We start from the raw sequence: 19,927 nt of genomic DNA on the forward strand, positions 1-19,927 counted from the left end.
CAGTATAACTAAGCACCAGTGTAGACATAGCTACTGCCTCTCCCGTTGACATAGAGCATCTTCACCAGAAGCGCTACAGTAACGCCGCTTCATCGGTGCAGCTACCCTGCTGTAAATTTGTTGTGTAGACCTACCCTGAAATAGGTGTTGGTCTGGCAGGTGTGTGGTAGGGGGAAGGCAACTATCATCACATGTAAGGAGGACTTACAGAAGGGACTCTGGTTAGCCTGAAATGGTGACAAACCTCAGACTCACAGAAGGGATGAGATCTGACAAGAGGAGGGTGCATTTCAGGACTTGAGTTGTGTAACTCTCATGTGCTTTTAAAAGTACTCTCTGATTAAGAAACTCCTTTACTAAGCCTGTATTCCTTGCTTTCCTGTCATGCTGTCCCCGAAGGAGTTAAACTAGAAGCCCAGAATGGTGGAACTCTAGGAGTGCATGTGAAAGTTATTGGGGGATGTAGGAGACTCAGACAGATTTTGGGATATAAGATGACTAGGCAGCAGCACCGCACATCTGAAGGAAGGACAGTAGGCAAGATGTCTGAGTGTGTCCTAGGGACCCGGAGCTAGGCCAAACCCAGGTGGCTTCGAAGCACAGCAATGAGAGTCAACTCACTACAGATTGGTGGCCATACAGTGGATACAGGGCCAGGTTGTAATATCTGCCCAAAGTTTCCTATTTATATAAATTAAGCAAGTAAAGACACCATCTGTTGGCGGTTGTGATGGACACTATCAGGTCACATAGGGAGTCTCGATATTCAACTGAATGCTGTCAAGAATGACAAGCGAAAAGTTGACTTTAAAAATATAGTTAAAAATAAATATAGGAAAAGGGATAGAAATGCTGTACAAGTTATACAAATTCCAGTACCCTGCCACACAGAGCAGAAAACCAGAGTACAAGAAGGATGGAATGTTATGTGCATCTCTGCAATGAAATGATTCAATATTAGAGCTTTGGTTTTGAAAAGTACTTTTTTCATGAGCTATTCTGAGAATTTTGATGTCAAAGAAAAAGAAAACCCTGAATGGAACTAAATGGCAACTTTTTACACATCTGATAATTGCATAGTAGCTATTTACATTTCTCTATAAATTCACACTTCTATAGTTTACACATATCTACACCCCTCCTCAGTGATTTCAACTGACAGTGCTGATACTGCAGAACCATCTTCCAAGAATTTTTATCACCTCATACTGCAATTATACCTGAAAACCCAGCTGTTGTTTTCTGGTGGCCACATAGATTATCAAGAGCAGCAGTCTTACTGCTCGTACTTAAGGCTGGTTGTTGTTCATGGCAAAAAATTAAAAATGTGACATTTCCTTTTTAAATAAAACACAAGTCGTAACACACCATATTTTAAACTGATTTTATATTAGAAAAGTATTAAATAGCCATTAGCCATAGTTTAAAAGCAGAAAGAGATCACAAATCACCAAATGAAAACATGAACATTTTCATAAAATTCTAGCTTATGTTTCTTGTTTGATAAAGTATATTATCCATTCCAAAAATAATTAAAACTATTTTAAAACTTGTCACTCCCTCACAATCTACTACAGGACTGGATTTAAAGCAAAATGTATAAATATTTATGGTAGTCTTGCTGAGCAGCAAGTTGGCTGGACTGACAACTGTGACTCCTTACGAAAGGCTGAAAAAAATCATTTTTTTCCCCATAGAAGTTATGGCTGTGATAAGCAAACAGCTCAGTTCAATATGCAAGCATTCTGAGCGTTGTTTTCTGCTTTTTAACCCTACTCTAGTTTAGACACTCCTGCACCACCCCTTTAAGTTGGCAGAAACCACGCTGTCCACTTGTACTGGAAGCCTCCTTTCCAGAAGGTCAACCTCCTCATACCAATTTATTTCCATAATTAGATTTATCAAAATCTACGGGAAAATAAAGTGAGATCTAGCTCTGTTACTAAATTATCAGACTAATGAATTTGTGCTCCCTGTGGTATTACTTTGGGCAAGAAAATGGCATAATAAACATTATGATTCAAGTTCATTTTGGTAAAGAACTTGAAAGTTTTTCATCTTGGTACTCATTAAAAGGCTAAAGTGATTTTATAACAAATTCTAAATGAGAAACATGTATTAGCTGCTTAGCTCCTGTTTTAAAATTACTTTAATTTAAAAAAAAATTGTTTGCAAATGACTGGCCCATAAAATTGGGAAGTGTAGCTCATACATTTCCATGATTCTTTGTGTGAAAAACTCAAAGGAAACACACAGGAAACACACACACTTTGTTGAAATAATGTTAATACTATAACACAGGAATTTCAGAGTTTGGGGTGAAACTCCTTGAATGGATAATCCTGATGCACATGGAGTATCTTTTGCAACATAAGGCATTTATAGATCACCCACTGTTTGTACATGCTGAAAACATCTTGGAATAAGAATGATGCAAAAAAGAATTTTGCTCAAGCTCTATAATTGGGGTGATTGTTTGTCAGAGGTCAGTGACATCACCAATTCCAGAATTTTCTGTTTTTACAGCACCCTCTCTTGCTGTCTGGGTCCCTTGTAAATGCCAGAAATGCTGCCTCTGCAGAGAGCTCAAGAGCTGCCTCTGCTTCCTAACTATCTGGGACACAGAAGTCCAAGGCAGTGAGGGGGGTTGGGGGAAGTATGTATCATTTTGTAAAGATCATAGAGGAGTCAAGAATCCTTGGTGAAATTCTGGCCCCACTGAAGTCCATGGGAGTTTTGCCATGGACTTCAGTGGGCCCAGGATTTAACGCCCTGATTTTATCAAAGTTTGTTATGGCTCATCTGACTATTTTTGGAGGGGCAAAATTCTGTGACCAGCCTTATCTATTAGATGTTAATCTCTGTAAAAAGCCAAGAACTTTAGTTTTTGTGAATTTCCAAGACACATCTCCTTGACCTTTGAGAAATCCTTAGATAATATGCGAACGGTCTCATGGTGCAATATAAATGATTTCATCTGCAGCCCTGTTAATCAAAAAGGCAAAAATGAAATAGTTTCAATAACCCTAATATAACTTGTAATCACAGAACATATTGTACCACATTAGGGATTTATAATATGGCAGTCTTAACAAAATTAGTTTCATGAATGTGAATGGTTTAATTCAAGGGTATCAAATTCATTTTTCTCAGATTGCCAAATTCCACTTTTTTCAGTCCATGGGGTAAGGTATACATTTAGGATTTTAATATTCTGAATTCACAGAAGAACAACCCACAGACATCAAATGGAGGTTTTCAGAAAGATCAAAAGTAAAATAGGTAATTGAAGTAGTAACTTAGTCATCATTTGATCAGTACCTTATTGTCTCATTCAATGGGCAAATATGCTCCCCTTAAGGACACCATTTCTGTCCTTTGTTTCTATTCCTACCCCATCCTCCTTGCTTTCCTGCCTTTGCATCTCTCCTCCTTGCTTCCTTCTGCATTTCCTTCCCTACAGCAGCTTTTACTTTCCACCCCCTGGGGCTTTATTCCTGCCACTTTCTGCATTCTATCTGTAAAAATTATCAGCAATGAAATAGTTAATGCAGACATTTTTTAAAACCTCATCATTTATGGCTGTCTGAAATTCACAAAGACAATACTAGATTAATGATACTATTTTCACTCATGAGGACTTAGGACATGTCTACACTATAAACTTAAGTCGACCTATTTTAGGTTGACTTACAACCACCGCAGTAATTACTGCAGTGGTTCATATCCACACTGCCCTTTTCCTGTCGGTGATTCATGTCCTCAGCAGGAGCACGTCCACTGACTTAAGAGGGACAGTGCGGAGGGGGGGGGGCAGAAAGCCAGGGCTCAGCTCTGCACTCAGCTCCCTGCCAGGAGTTGGTTCCCTGCCGGAAATGGGGAGCTGCACCAGGCTTCTCGGCTCCTCGCCGGGAATGAGGCAGCTACACCGGGCTTCTTGGCTCCCCACTGGGAACGAGGCAGCCGCATTTGACTCCAGGTGCAGAGCTCCCCGCTGGATGCAGCCATGCTTCCAGTGGGGAGCCAAGAGCTGGGGGGAAGAGAGGGGAGGAGGGAAGGGCAGCCGAGTTCCCAGCAGGAGGTCCAAGCCCGGAGTTCGGTCAATTGCCATGCTCCCGGCGGGCAGCTGGGGCACAGAGAGCCCAGGTGGCAGCCTGAGCTGGGCTCCTGGGTGGCAGCCCAGCTTGGGGTGGAGGAAGGGCAGCAGCCCAGCCGGGGAGCCTGCTTTCTTGTCAATTTCACAGCTCTAGCAGAGCCCCGGATTGATGAAAATGACAGCCAATAGATGTAAGTAACACAGTGTCTATATGGACACTGCGTTGCCCTAACTACACTAACATAAGCCCTGCGCCTCTTGTGAAGGTGAAGTTATAATGTTGGTGTAGTAGGGCACTTACATTGGCAGGAGCAAGGCTGTAGGGTGTACACTGACATCATTAGATTGACGTAAGCTGCCTTACATTGACCTAACGCTGTAAGCTGCCTTACATCGATCAGGCCTCCGAAACATTTTTTTTAATATGAAATCTTAGATGCTGCAGAGTCTGAAAACTCCATGCAGGGCTCATGAGTATATCAAATAGAAAAAACAGAGTCCATAGGTGAGGTGTTTGAAGCCACTTGTTTAAATGGTTGGAGTCTTGTAAAAGCCAGATATTACTTGTGCCTCCAACGGTCTAAAGAAAAACTTTTAAAATAAGTAGAATACATAAGATAAGAAAATGTAAGATTTATATTCCTAACAGAAGGAGCCTCTTATTTGCATAGATAAATTCTATTTGTGCTGTATAGTGACCTTGATGAAAATTCTATTGAAAAAAAAATTACCATAGTAACAGTGACACTGACAACCACTATTGATGGGTGCTGCAATTATATTTTGTAACATGAAATATTTGTTCCACAGAGTGCATTTCCCTTAAGATGTCTTAATACAGAAAAAATAAAAGCCCAGATGATTGGCAGTGCAGAAAGAATTCTCTCTAAAAAAATTACTTCTTTAGCCATGAAATTATGGCTTCCAAATGCCCTTAAAAAAGGGCTGACTGAACTGGTTCTAATACTCTCTTCTCCTCCCACAGATTAAATTTTGAATATTACGTTAAAATTGTCACTCAAATCTCAGAGAAAACTTTATTTAAATAACAAGCTTAAAAATTCTGTTGATAAGGTTTCTCTAAAAAGGAAGCACTTTTGCTCATTTAAATTCTGTGCTTTTTAGGAGCATTTTATAGAGTATTTCTTCATGTTGCAATACTAGATTATAGCAACTTCAAAAGTATATCTAAATCACAAGAAATACTATCTCTTTTGACTTGAGCCTGCTGTCACTGAAGTCAACGGTGATATATGCCCACCGACCTAAATTCTGGTAAATGTTCCCCATGCAATTATTTATAGACTGGAAAAAAAAAGGGGGGACGGCTTAATTCTGCTCTGATATGCTAGTGTAAATCCAGCAAATCCAGTGGTTGCATCACTTTATGACAGCAAAATGTGATCCTCAGTCTATTACTCAAAATAAACTTGATAAATCCAACATTACGCATAGTCAGAGATTACAGGAAGTTCCTCATTCCTTACTTTGATAGTAGAGTGCTGGCGTATAGCATAAATACTAAAATGCTGATTTCCAAACTGCATGCTATATTTTTATGTTAATAGAATAAAATATGGTTTAGTAGACTAGAACAATGTTTTATAGAACAACAGCCAGGCTCAAGGTGCTTTATACACACATTTTGACTCTCTTTACACCTGAGAAACTCCATTGTCTTCCAAATTATTACTACTAAATCTTTATGTAACGGTAATGCCCAACGACCACATTTGGGACCAAGTCCCCATTAAGCTGGTCTCTTTACAAACACAGAAAAGAGTCAATCCCTGCCCAGAAGGGTTTAGAATTTAACAGAAGTTTATGAACATAGGAGATGGGGAAGCAACATACAAGCAAATTAATCCAGTGAAGAACTGGCACATCTTAATTAGTTACATTTGTATTCCATCTAATTGAGGTAGAGGTGTGGAGTAGGAAAAAGAAAGAAGAAGAGGAATAGTCATAGTTCATCACCTGCCTAGCCATGATGATCATTTTTATCAACCAGCAAAATGATCAACCAGCATTTTTATCATGCATAAGGGGCAGCATGAAAGAAACCATGGAGATGATTAAGGCAGAAACTGACTCGTGGGTAGTAAAGTCTGAGAATGCTGGCAGAGCCGAGGCAGGGGTTGACATCACAATAGGTTATTAGAACAACTAGGCTGGGTAGGGTTAAGTTATGAAGGGCTCTAAAAGGCAAAGCCAAGAAGTGTATATTTGATTTGGAGATGAAGGTGAGTCCAGTGAGAGACTCAAGGAGGGGGTTGATGGGGTCAGGACATCAAGCCAGGATTAGTTTAGCAGCAAAATTCTGAATAGACTTGAGCAGAGAGATTGCACTAGTTAAGGCCAGGAAAGAGGCTGTAGGAGTCAAGGTGTAGAATGAGGGCTTGGATGAGAGCTTGGGCTGTGTGAACAGAGGGGAAAAAACACAGATTTTAGAGGTGCTATGTTAGGGGAAAATGGCAAGATTTATGGCCTGAATATAAGGATTCAGTGAGAGGACAGAGTCAAAGATGACACCCTGGCAATGGGGCAGAATGACTGGCATTGTTCTCCACAGTGAGTGAGAATAAGGGAGAGACTAGAGGGTTTGGCGGGTGGGAGAAATCAGGAACTCAGTTTCCACCATATTGAGTTTAATTTGATGTCTGGACATTCATGATGAGAGGTGAGAACGACCGGTCAGGATACTAGATTGGATGATGTGAGAGGATTTACAAATCTACCTCTGTACTGATGAGCTATCAGCATAAAGACAAACTGAGTTAAAGCCATGATTGTTGATAAGAGCACCTAAAGGTAGAACATACGGGGAAAAGATTATGGGGGCAAGGACCGAGCCCTGACGGGCATACACTTACTGATAGTTACATTTAAAGGCAGAATTTGGCCCTTGTACACAAACAGCAAAGTAACTAAAGGCAAAACAGATACAATTGTGCATTTAGCATTAGCTCCTGTGGCATCCCGGGAACTACAATTTTTTTTAGTGGAAAAGAACAATTAAGGTATATAATGTGGAACTTTTAAACAAGTCCCTTGGGGCTAGTGGGGAAATAAGGCAAATCTGTGCCATCAGAACTGAAACTCACTATGTAGACTTCTAGCACAATGGGGCCCTGGTCCATATCTGGGGCTTCTAGGTGCTTCAGCAATAAAAATAATAAATAATAACAGACTTTATTATGCTCCCAGTTTACACATGATTGCTCCTTGTAACTCAGTCTCCTGCAACCAGTGATAACCAGAGGCATTTTTCATTTTGATTCATATATTTTGCTTTGAAGTGCATAAATGTTGCCAAAATGCTTACAGTTAAAAGATTTATATATTTTAATGATGTCGGAACTGAATGTTTGATCACTTAACTCTTTGGAGTATCTACATTTGTATGCATTAATGATACACTATCTCTAGATCATAAAATGTTAATGAATATAAAATAAATGCAACAAATCAACATAAAAGCTCGTGTTTCCAAATACACTGCTATCATTTCCAAAATAAAGGCAATACCCTCTTTGAATTTAAGCATTAAAAGGTTTCTTTGGAGGGGAAAGGAATAGCATTTATGAAGAGCACGTAATCCAGACATACTGAAGACAGTAGCACGACTCTCATTGCCTTCAGTGGAGCCATGATTTCATTATAGAAACCTGAAAACCCTGCCGAATCAATTCAGTTTTGAAGTATTCTGTGTAATACTGTACTTTGCTATTGCTGTAGTCTGAACAATCAGTGCTCAATATGAATTACTCTCCACCCTTGTATACAGGTGTGTGTGTGTGTGTAAATACACTACTAATATAAGGCCCATGATACTTCGGGCTTGTCTTCACTACTGGAGAGACAGATGCTGCTGCAATTGATGCAACGGGGGTCAATTTAGCAGGTCTAGTGAAGTTCCGCTAAATCGATGCCAGAGCTCTCTCTGGTTGACTCCATACTCCAGCTCCCGAGAAGAGTAAGATACGTCGACGGGAGAGCCTCTCCCATTGACACAGCACAGTAAGTCAACCTATGCTACGTCGACTCTGATTACATTATTCACATAGCTGGAATAGTGTAACTTAGGTCAAATTTCCCCGATAGTGTAGACAAGACCTTAGGCTCTAAAACCACTGTAGTTTAAGCCCCATTATACATAGCTCCCTATCCCATTCCCAGTGCTGAGCTGTCAACAGTGCAGTTTACCATCAACTTGTAATGGTCTAATTTTTAAAAAGAGTTAAAGTAGTGTAAGGTACGACACCTATCTCCAAGTCCTGCTCCCCATTTTTGTGGTTTTATAGAGATGACTTGTATGTGAAACATCCACACAAACTGACCATACAGGGGAGAGAATACACAAGTAAGCAAACTGGAAAAAATAGAAAACATTTCCCTTCTAGTTTCTGTATTATTCCCAGGCCTAAATTCCACTCACCACACAGGCACAGTTGTCTGCTGCATGGCTCCACCTGCAGGGTCTAGTCCTTAGGTGCAAGCTCTTGTAACAGAGGTAGGTAATAAAATTCATATAGGAGTGAAGTTTTTTAAACTAAGCATCCTTTTAAGATGAGCTATCATGGGAAAACAGTGTGAATGCTCATATTGCATGCAAATGTATTGCTCCCTCCGTTTATGCTTGATTCAGTTTTAAGCTATATATTGTTAAATTGGAAGAGCTAACAGATTTATTCCATCTGAAAATATGACAATTCATAAAATTGGTGGCAATCTTCTTTCAAAATAGTTTGTCCTTTATTTAGCTAACCCTCATAATTGGTTCTGTTATTTAAAGTTACTTTTACAACATTTGAGGAAACAAAGCAGAATGTTCCTCAAACAGAAACTATTATCCTGAATAAACATCTAAATATTTTGGAATTAAGCTGAAGGGGACTATGGTGAAGCATTAAGTTTTTGAGAAGGACCACAGAAAACAAACTGATGGATATGAGAACTGCCCAAACAGGATAAGGACATCTGAGATGTGCTGGCACTAAATGCAAGCAACATCATATTGAAGTCTTTAATGCAACCTTAACAATGATCTTGCAACAATTTCAGCATATCAGAGCAACAATTTGGACTGAAGGGAAGTTCTAAATGATAGGACTTGTTGAGGGATATTTACTGCCTTTTACTACCGAACACTTAAGAGCTATGGACCAGATCCTCAGCTGCTGGAAATCAGCATAGTTCCAGTCAATGAATTACACCAATGGAGCTGCACCAGATGAAACTAGTCAAGGATAAGGCCTTATAGCTATACTTAGCTGAACATTGCACTCATGTGATTAACAGTTAAGAAATCATTTTTTATGTTTAATTGAATTTAATTCTAATAAGTAGGTGCCAGCCTGACAACCCTGAAGAATGAAGTCCTATTGAACACAAACTGATACAAAAGGATAGTACAAGTTATCCTACACGATCACTCTTCCCTATTCTGCTTCAGTTGTTACCTGGACCAAATCTAAGGGTGAAGAGGGAATCCTTATTGAACTATCTGCTAAGCCTGCTAACAAAAGCATCTAATGTAAAAGTGTTTTTTTTAATTACGTGAACAGGGATATTGTAGAAACTGGGCCAATACCAACAATTTAGTTCAGGTAGTCCAAACATCCTTCAGTTCTAAAAACTTTTGGTCACCAATCTGGTTCACTATTCTGGTGTCACTTATCCAAAAGGTATCAAAATATTTACTTTAATCTCTCCTCAAAACTTAGGTGTCCTTACTGCCTTCCATTGTTTAATATTTTAAGAAGAGTTGTTTTTTAAAAAGTGACTTACCAGTTTTGTAATGTCATTCACATCATCTGTCACTGGATTCCCACAGGAACTTTGGGCTTTGACAAGAGGATTAAGTAGGAGCAGTTGAAGATAAAAGCAAGTGATAATCCAAGTCTATATAAAAAGAGAATATTTATCTGATAAACATCTTCAAAATCATACCAAATACAGACAGTAACATGTGAAAAACAAAATGATTTTGAAACATTGCCTTGGCTATAAAGATGGGAAGAAAAGACTACTTGCCTCATTGTTTATACTTTAAAAAAAAAAACAAGCGTGACAGTAGCTCTTTATGGTAGTACAGTGGCTATCGTGCTTCAAGAACACACATGAACAAAAACTTTGATTGTGATAGTCAACAGTTTAACACAATTAGCAGCATAATCAGGTTATTGCTGACTAGTCAGATATTTTCATTAAATTTCATCCCGGATTATTAAAATGTACCGTATATTCCATTACAACAGATAAATTCCAGTAATAACTAGCAATAGAACTGAAATCTCTGGAAAACAACACTCCTTATGGAAGTCAAAATGCAGCAAAACATAATACACCTTTATATGTATTCAATAATTACATATATGTTCATCTAAAGTGCAGAAAATATGGGTAATACTAACCAGTTTCAAAAAGGAAAAAACTATGAACACGTTAACTGAGAAGTGCACATTTAGCATGGAAAAATTGACAAAAATTATTGCTTTAAGTGCCATAAACAGATTTTTGTGCAACAGTATCTTGAACAGATTCTAGTGTGATAGAATCAAGTGTTTTGGCAATAGTGCCTTTCATACGTGAAGATTAGATGCAACATCTTCAACAGGCCAGTAAACAACCTGGATACTAAACCAACTATAGCGTCAGCCAGAGTTTTCTTTATTCGCCATCCACATGACAATACTGCAAACAGGCAATAGGTGGCATTTGGCTTCAAATGCACCACTTCTACTATCAAAGTAAAAGGGCTGATTCTACTGCAATAGTGCAACTCCCATTGCAGTTACCAAAAGCTTTACAAATGAAAATTAATCCTGATTAAGGTAGGGTGTGACTTTACAATTAATTATTCCTGACTAACTCCATGCATGGAAAGGCCTTTTCCTGGAATAAGAGTGCTGTAAACTGAATTAGCTTAATACATTTAAAACAAAGAATAGCTAATAAGAAATAATCTCTATGTAGACAAGCTGTAAGATTCAGGGCTGTTTCCAAACACATTCTTTGGAAATGCAGACTGCTGAAGCATTGTTTTATTTACTCACCTGCTCATTGCACCAAATTCTGTTCTTTACATACTATATAACAATGAATCATACCGGTGTAGTACTAAGAGCAGAATTTGACCTCACATGTCTAATGAGCAGGGAAGTAATTGAATCTTCATATAGAAGGGTGTTTTGCTATCCCAAGTGCCAAACAGATCTGAACCAATTAGAAGCTCCAATAAAAGTAGTACCACATATTAGATAACAAACTGGACTTCGAGGCCTTTTGTTAGTTACTGTACTTCATATGGTAATACTTTAAAGGTGTAGGCCATACATAAATTTTGAGAACAAAAATAACTTTTACTCATATGCAACAGATAAAATATAACTATATATCTAATGTAAGTAATCAGATAGAAAGTTGTGGTTCATTTGTAACTTTTTATAAAATACATATGCTTTGTGGATTTTGAAATATCAAATGAAAGTTTTCTTGTTCATTTCTTTCCTATTGTAGGTGATCTGGGAAGTTTAAACTTAATGCCATCCCACAGCTGCTGAGAAGCTGCAAAACTATTGCTGCTTTGAATAAGTTATCAAAATACTTTGATTATTTATATGTACATACTGATATCACATGTGCATGTGCATATGCACATGTATGCGCGTGCACACACACACACACACACACACACAATGGCATAGACTAGAGAGCTAAAGGATATTTGTGTTATTCATTCTTCATCTGGAGCCAACATTCTGGTTTCATCAATAGCAGTTTTGTTAAATCAAGGATGGCATAACATGAGCCACTGTGAACTGTCACGCTGTCTGGAGTGCCTCACAACTGTGAGAGCTTACCTCAGGGCAGACCGTCAGAAAACAGGCCAGAGACCCCAAACTGGTGATGTGTTCTATAATTAGATTTCACCAAGCCAGTAAGAAAGGTGAACTCCTGGATCACTGTAACAGTCTTACCATGGAGTCACAGACAGTCCCCTTAGACTCTCCAGTTTATCTTGCCACAAAGGGCTTGGCTACACTTAGACAAACTGGATTTAGTGATAAATGGTCACTTACACCAAAAATCATACAATGGTCAGGTTGCTCCCAGTCCTAAGAGACCTGTCACTTACCCCCAGATCAACTGGTACCCTAGCTCTTACACCAAAGACATCTGTAGCCAGTCCTGTAATAAACTATCTAAAGGTTTATTAACCAGGAAAAAAGGAATAAGCGTTATTTACAGGTTAAAGCAAGCAAACATACACACACAAATGAGTTACCATCTAAATCCTAAGAGTGACAGAGTTGTATTTATCAATTCAAAGTGTCATTCAAGGCAGACCTAGGGGTAACCCCTGGGGATCTCTGCCTCAGCTGAGTGTCTGGCCCTGTCAGAGTTCAAACAGCCAAAAAAGATGGAAAATTTTCCTATGAGTTTGTTTTATTTTCTTCACTCAGCTTCCAAATCCATAGGATGAGCTTCCTTGCATGTAGAATTTCTCTAAAGAGATAGGGCCATTAACCCACCCTTTATATTGAGATTTTGTTGATGGCCCATCTGATTTTGACAGTGCTTCTGGATGGGTGGGGGTGGGAGTGGAGGGAGGACGATTCCCATGCCTGGGTTTTCAAAATTATAAAGCAAAACTTACATATTTTCTTATACAGACATTGCAAGTGAGATTAATGCATGCAGAAACTTACAAGCATTTCATAGAGTCTAAACACTAAATACATTCTTATACGACAAATACCTGTTGTGAGCAAAATTAACATACAGGTGAACTGGTCTGGTCTCCAGCTATGAGTTTGTTAGTTCTTAGCCAACGTTTTCAGTCTTGACAAAAGTTGGCATCTGGCCTGCCAGCATCAATCAAGGATAGCATAACATGAGCCATTGTGAACTTCACAAATGTATAAACAGTGCTTCCAGCTTTACATTTAAACAGGTATAAAGAAAGTTACTAGTACAGTATATTTCAATTTATACTGGAAAAGCTTACAGATTTCCACATACAGTCTGAGGGTGATATTTTCAAAGCAGGGCATGGGATTTAGCCATACATATTCTATTAAAGTCAAAATTAACTGACGATGTGTGACAAATCACCTGCACTACTTGCAAAATCTCCACTTCCCTGCTTTGTAAGCTACATGGCACCTGCTGACAATTTCATAGTGGAAGGGATGCCACAGGAATAAATGACAGGTGTGTATGCCAGGAGAAGCATGAATACATACCACTAACTGTCTGGAAAAAAGATTTTCCTAACTACAATTTTTTGCCAGACAAATATTCTGAAAGGACAAACCTATAATCAAGGAAAACCACTTTCAACATTGCCTCCTTCCTTGCTTTCTGTTATGCACGGTTAGTTGGCCTCACCTTATTTTTATTTTAGGAATAGGATGTACTCATTTATTTCCTTATTCTGAAGCCCACTGAATTGTGAAAATGTATATAATCCCAGGAAAAAGGGAGAGGCTGAAACTGGACGAGGAGAGATTAGTTCAGAGCAAATTTCATGAATGGGTAATTTGACTGCTCTCATGCTATAAAGCATCTGCATTTTTAACTAGTGCGCAGTATTTTAGAGACTTGGCTAAAGGTCCAAAGTGCAGCAGACTTCCGTTTCACAATATAACATGTGAGTTATGCTGGTTAATATGTAGCAATTTCGTAAGGGGAAAAAAATTAGGGGAACACCAAAGTTTTTTTTTTTTAAAACATACAGTGGAAAGCTTGGACGTTTTCCAAAAGTCTAGCTTGTAGTGATAGCGTGGTTCCAACTGTAACTATGGAGAAGCTGTTGCTGCTCAGTAATAAATTACTTACAAGGAAAGAGGTAACAACCACCTGGCAAGACGAAAGAATCCAGATAAAAATAGCAACAAAACAAATACAGAGAGCCGCTGTTCTACATTACAAAATTTTATAGTGTTCAAACAAAGGCCACATCTATACTAGCACTTATGTTGGCAAAACTTATGTTATTCAAGGGTGTGAAAAAAACCACACAGCCCTGAGCGACATAAGTTTCGTTGCCATTAGCGCTCACGTGCACAGCTTCTCCTGCCGACATAGCTACCACTGCAGGTTGAGGTGGTTTTATTATGTCGTCCAAATGGGATGGGTGTGGTGGATAGGTAATCTGTTTACCCGAAAGCAGAAAAGGGTAAGAAACCCAGTCTCAGTCCAAAAAACAAAGCGAGGGACTTTGGAACACTGCAGTGGGAACCACTGGTTTAACCAGTTGAGAATCTGCACCCAAGACTGTGTATTCTGTGGAGAAGGAGCCATATTTGACACCCTAACTCCTGCCCTTCAAGCACTGCTCCACTCCACTGGTTGAACTGGGTTCACAGTATTATGTAGACCAGGGGTCCTCAACCATTTCTCCTTCCCAGGATCCCCAAACCACCAAAGTTCCTTGCAGCAAAGCATACAATTCTCCAGAGTCTATACAGGCCACAAACGATTGAAAGACTAGGATCATAGCATAAGAAACATAAGAACATAAGAAAGGCCGTACCGGGTAAGACCAAAGGTCCATCTAGCCCAGTATCTGTCTACCGACAGTGGCCAATGCCAGGTGCCCCTGAGGGAGTGAACCTAACAGGCAATGATCAAGTGATCTCTCTCCTGCCATCCATCTCCATCCTCTGACGCACAGAGGCTAGGGACACCATTCTTACCCATCCTGGCTAATAGCCATTTATAGCAATAAGTTGCAAGTTGTTTGGCAGACTGGGTGTGTGGCAGGTGCTTGATTGCGGCTTCTCCCATCTTCTCACCCACCCGCATTCACCAGCAAACACAGGACTAGTTCAAGCGTTCACAGCCTCCTGAAGCACCGCTTCCTTCACCAGAGAAAAACCATGCCTTTGTACAGTGAGATGTAGGAAAGAAGAGGCAGAAGCTGCAGTAAGTCTGGGTAAGAGTAGGGAGGTGGCAAGGCAGGAGCAGGACTGTCAAGGTTCCTCCCCCACTCTGAACTTTAGGGTACAGATGTGGGGACCTGCATGGACACTTCTAAGCTTAATTACTAGCTTAGATCCAGTAACACTGCCACCAGCCAGAATTTCAGTATCTGGCACACTCCCTGTCCCCCCAAAACTTTCCCCTCCCTGGATAGCCTTGAGGCTTTTTCACCAAGTCCCTGGTGATACCGATCCAACCCCTTGGATCTTAACACAAGGAGAAATTAACCATTCTCCCCTCCTTTCCCCCACCAACTCCTGGTGAGTCCAGACCCAATTCCCTGGGATCTTAAAACAAGAAAGAAAAAAAATCAATCAGGTTCTTAAAAAGAAAACTTTTAATTAAAGAAAAAGAAAGGTAAAAATCATCTCTGTAAAATCAGGATGGAAAATATTTTACAGGGTAATCAATCTGTAACTGACTGTGAACAATCAATTGAGATAACCCACTACCTTCGGACCAGATTCTTATGACCCAGAGGAACTCCCACTCTAGCCTTAGGTTCAAAGTTACAGCAAACAGAGGTAAAATCCTCTCATCAAAAGGAACATTTACAGGTTGAGAAAACAAACATAAGACTAACACGCCTTGCCTGTGCTACTTACAAGTTTGAAACATGAGAGACTGATTCAGAGAGATTTGGAGAGCCTTGATTGATGTCTGGTTCCTCTCAGTCCCAAGAACAAACAACCTCCAAAACAAAGAGCACAAAACAAAGACTTCCCTCCACCAAGATTTGAAAGTATCTTGTCCCCTTATTTCAGAGTAGCAGCCGTGTTAGTCTGTATCCGCAAAAAGAACAGGAGTACTTGTGGCACCTTAAAGACTAACAAATTTATTTTAGCATGAGCTTTCGTGAGCTACAGCTCACTTCTTCGGATGCATAGAATGGAACATACAGACAAGAGATATTTATACATACAGAGAACATGAAAAGGTGGAAGTATTTTTATTTTTTATTTTCTCAAGAAAAGGCTGCAACCTAGTGAGTACCCCTTGTGACCCACTTCCAGGGCATCCCCAGTCATCTAAGAAGCCCCACTGTAGACAATGCTTACTGCAGAAAATGTGAATTACTTATACTGAAATAATTTCTTTAACTCAAGAAATTATAATCAGCCTTGAAGAGTTAAAAAAATATGAAAGATGAAGATGCTTATTTGATAGCCCCCTTTCCCAATGCCACTGTATTCAGTAAGCATGTGTAACATTAAATCCTCTGTTAATGCGGATTTCAAAAGCAAATACACACTTCCATAGCAACTGAGACTGCTTTTATTTTGGTATATTTTAACATGGGTGGGGAGTGCAGCTAAGGGTAACAAAACTAATTTAAATAATTAATTATGAAATAATAAGATTTATTTAGAACTCTGACAAACAGCAGGATTACAGAAGTATTCATTAAACTGTGTAATTTTGTTATGGTACTCACATGCATTCTGTAAACAAACATAAATGTAAACATTTCACACGTTATTTTTATATCCATAGTATCTTTGTGTGATATCTAAAATAGTTAGAGGGGAGGGATAGCTCAGTGGTTTGAGCATTAGCCTTCTAAACCCACAGTTGTGAGTTCAATCCTTGAGGAGGCCACTTAGGGATCGGGGCCAAAAATTGGTCCTGCTAGTGAAGGCAAGGGGCTGGACTCAATGACCTTTCAAGGTCCCATCTAGTTCTAGGAGATTGGTATATCTCCAATTATTATCTTAGTTAACACACAACACAAATATACTTAATGTTTGTGTGGTGGTGGGAATTAGTCTGCAAATGTTACAAATTTAAGAGTGGGAGGGGTACAACTAATCTGTATCTAATTTTAGTTCAGAAGGCTCTGTCGCCAATAGTAGTTGTTTTAGCCTTATGTAGCAGTCTTCCTCCGACTTCCCATAAACTTCACATCCACATAAATTGTTCCCTCCATCCTTGTCGAATCTCACTCATTTTCCTTTGGAAGGTTTCTGAGGTGCTTAGCAGGGTTAACAGGAGAGGACAAAAGCAGTGTATTTTGAATGGTTTGTCTGTTTGGCAATGTGACGCTGGAGTGGAACTTGCCAGAATCCACTAGCTGCACGTAGCGAGGAAAATACTGTTGCCTCAATGAACCTGGCAATTTTGGGGCTTAGTCTCCTCTCAGTTACACTTGTAGTAAATCAGGAGTAACAAAATTCAAGTCAATGCATTACAATAGTCTACAAATATTAAAGTGGAAATAGAAAATGACGTATTCCGTTGTGGAATACCCTTCCCTCTTTACTGCTACAATTAGCTTCTCTACATCTATGCAGATACAGACACCCCCCACCTTTTCCCCATAATGGGCATCATAGCAACACATTGCTCTGTCAGTGCAATAACACTGTGTTGCACCATTCGTCTTCTACACATAGTTCAGGATCTCAGGATAATCAGTGTGCTCTTCTGCACTTCCAGGTTCACGTCATGCTGCCTCAGTAGAACTGCTGCGGCATGCTACGCTTTCTGCTCCCCTTGACAGATGCAGCAGCAGCAGGCAGCACCAGCCAATCTGTTACTGCTGCACTTAGTGATATACAGAATTGTACCTCTGCCCCACAGTACAGTGTATGTGTCTCTAGTGGCATGTAAGATTTACTATTATAATACATCATGCACAAGATCGAGTTTAGCTTGAAATAGAGAGAATTTTCAATAGTCTACTAATTTTTCATTAAATTTATTACAATACAATGTTTTTACACAGTTTAATTTTCTGTGGGAATACTAATACAAAATATTACACTGTCCTCCACAAAAACACTGTTGCCAAAAACACTCTTTGTCCGCTCCATAATCTTGCATGCCAATCTGCAATGCAGGCAGTTTCCTTGTGTCCCTTAATGTGTTTTGGATGACAGCCAGTAAGCTTAGCTTTCAAACATTGGGAAACTTAGTTACCAAGAAACAGGTACTTAGGCCTGGATGCTGGTCTCTTGAGGTCATGTTAACTATATTCATTTAAATATTTACTGATTTTAATCCATCAAATAGCATTCTGATTCTGTCAGGAACTAAGAGTTCTTTGAATCTCCTCTGCACATCCCTACTCTTGGGATGCACCACCCAGCAGAGACCGTGGAATCTTCTGGTAGCAGGCCCCTGTTAGAGTGCTCACGCACCCTTCCCATCCCTATGCCCAGCATACGAGCACATTCTGAGGGCAAGGCATTAGAAGGGGGCTTGGTGACTGTTGTCCCCTCAGTTCCTTCCAAATGCAGCAGCGAAAGGATGTGAACCTCTCTGGATCTCCCAGCTCCATAGCTAGAGTGCCTTTTTACCTTTTAGACTAGTTATCGTTAGGAAGTTTTACAGTTCATTTTTAGGATAGTTCAGATTAGCACTTTAGCTTTAAGTAGGCATATTTACTGGTACTGACATGGCACAGCCTAGCAGGAAGCAGCATGGGTTTCAGAGATGTGTGTTGTGCACAGGTGTGTTCCCAGCATCTGAGGTGCATGTTCAGTGCCTGAAAGGCCTATATGAGAGTCATTCTCTGGCATGCTGTGCTATCTGCAGCACATGTACTCCTCGAGCCCGGAAGGAGAGACAGAACAGACTTCAGGCCCTTCTGTTACAAGAGGCCTTGTCTGTCAAGCCTCTGTGATGCAATAATTTTAAGGGATGCAAAAGGAAGGATAGGAGACCTGAATTGGCTCCGGGCCCTTGTGGATCCAAGAAAGTATCAGTTATGAAAACTTTGGCCTTGGCACCAAGCTCCAGTTCCAAGACAACTGAGCTTCCAGTAGCCAAATCCTCTGATCTGGAACCAAAAATATTATGGTCTCCATTGGAACCAGTAGCAGATAGCGACCCTAAGGATCCGTACAACTTACTGGAACTAACTATGTCGGTTCTGAAGAAAGAAAAGAAAGGTAAATTAAAACATATATCAGTTAGTTCTTTGGACCCTTCGCAGCAGGCAGATCCAAGACATAAGAACTCCTTGAATGAACACTCCTATAGATCCTATGAATCAAACAAGTGATATGATCCTGGATTAGGGTTAACTGGCAGGACTAGCCCATGCCACTGTGGATACCCTGGCCATATTGGCTAACCCCTACTTGGCAATACCATTTGAGAAAATTTGACTTTCCAGTGCCAGAACAACTTCTACCTGAACCTACGGATCTGAGGCATCTGAATCCAACAGCCAGGGAACATTCCCCAACCTTAGGGCAAGACACACTCTCTGATTAAGAGTACCAGGAAGGATCTCTGTATGATTTCTCCTTTTGTGAAGGAGTAGCACTGAGGTTATACATTTTTCTATTACCTTGAAATGTGATAAAGACCATTGTTTCTATGTAAGTCTGGGGGCAAAAATGATTGAGAAACAATGTAGCCACAAGAGCTAAAAAGGAATGGATGGAAGACTAGAGTTTAGTTCATTCAACATAACCTTGCATAACCTCAAAGGGAAGAGGATCACTTTTTCAGTTGCTTAAGGAACAAAAATTCAGACAGTTCAGTTCTCTAGCAAGTAGGCAGTGATATTTCTGTTAAGTGATTTAAAGAAGTAGAATTAATGAACACACTGGATTAGCTTGGTGGTAAGGATAAGGTTCTCATTATGTGGGGTGGACTGATAAGACCCTCAGGGAATAAAAAAGCCCCATGCTGGACAGTTTATTTAATTTAAAATGTTTTAAAAGATATATTTCAGCTGTCTTGCTTGGTCAGTCAAATGAACACAAATCCACTGTCCTGCACATCTGGATCTTATTTTTGACCAGGAAAATTACACTAGGATTTTTTTCTTCCATTGGGATTTTTTTCTTCCATATATATGTGTGTGTGTTTTCCTCTTTGTTTGCT

General features: G+C 39.7%; 1 protein-coding gene and 2 long non-coding RNA genes across 3 annotated transcripts in view; 2 read left to right on the forward strand and 1 right to left on the reverse strand.

Moving 5' to 3' along the window:
• LOC123349853 overlaps nucleotides 1–19,927 on the forward strand; it is a 111,951-nt gene that overhangs the window by 45,162 nt on the left and 46,862 nt on the right. The gene's annotated exons all lie outside the window — the stretch shown is intronic.
• Nucleotides 1–19,927, reverse strand: part of KITLG (KIT ligand) — an 84,985-nt gene that overhangs the window by 36,837 nt on the left and 28,221 nt on the right. The window contains exon 2 of the mRNA XM_044988085.1: nucleotides 9,887–10,000. Coding sequence (XP_044844020.1) covers nucleotides 9,887–10,000 — 114 coding nt within the window. The remainder of the gene's footprint in view (nucleotides 1–9,886; nucleotides 10,001–19,927) is intronic.
• Nucleotides 6,267–9,978, forward strand: LOC123349858. The gene is made up of 3 exons (XR_006573667.1): nucleotides 6,267–6,339; nucleotides 7,884–8,116; nucleotides 9,933–9,978. It is a non-coding gene; the product is annotated as an uncharacterized LOC123349858 (long non-coding RNA).

This window comes from Mauremys mutica, chromosome 1, assembly GCF_020497125.1.
Source record: "Mauremys mutica isolate MM-2020 ecotype Southern chromosome 1, ASM2049712v1, whole genome shotgun sequence".
NCBI classification, from domain to species: domain Eukaryota; kingdom Metazoa; phylum Chordata; order Testudines; family Geoemydidae; genus Mauremys; species Mauremys mutica.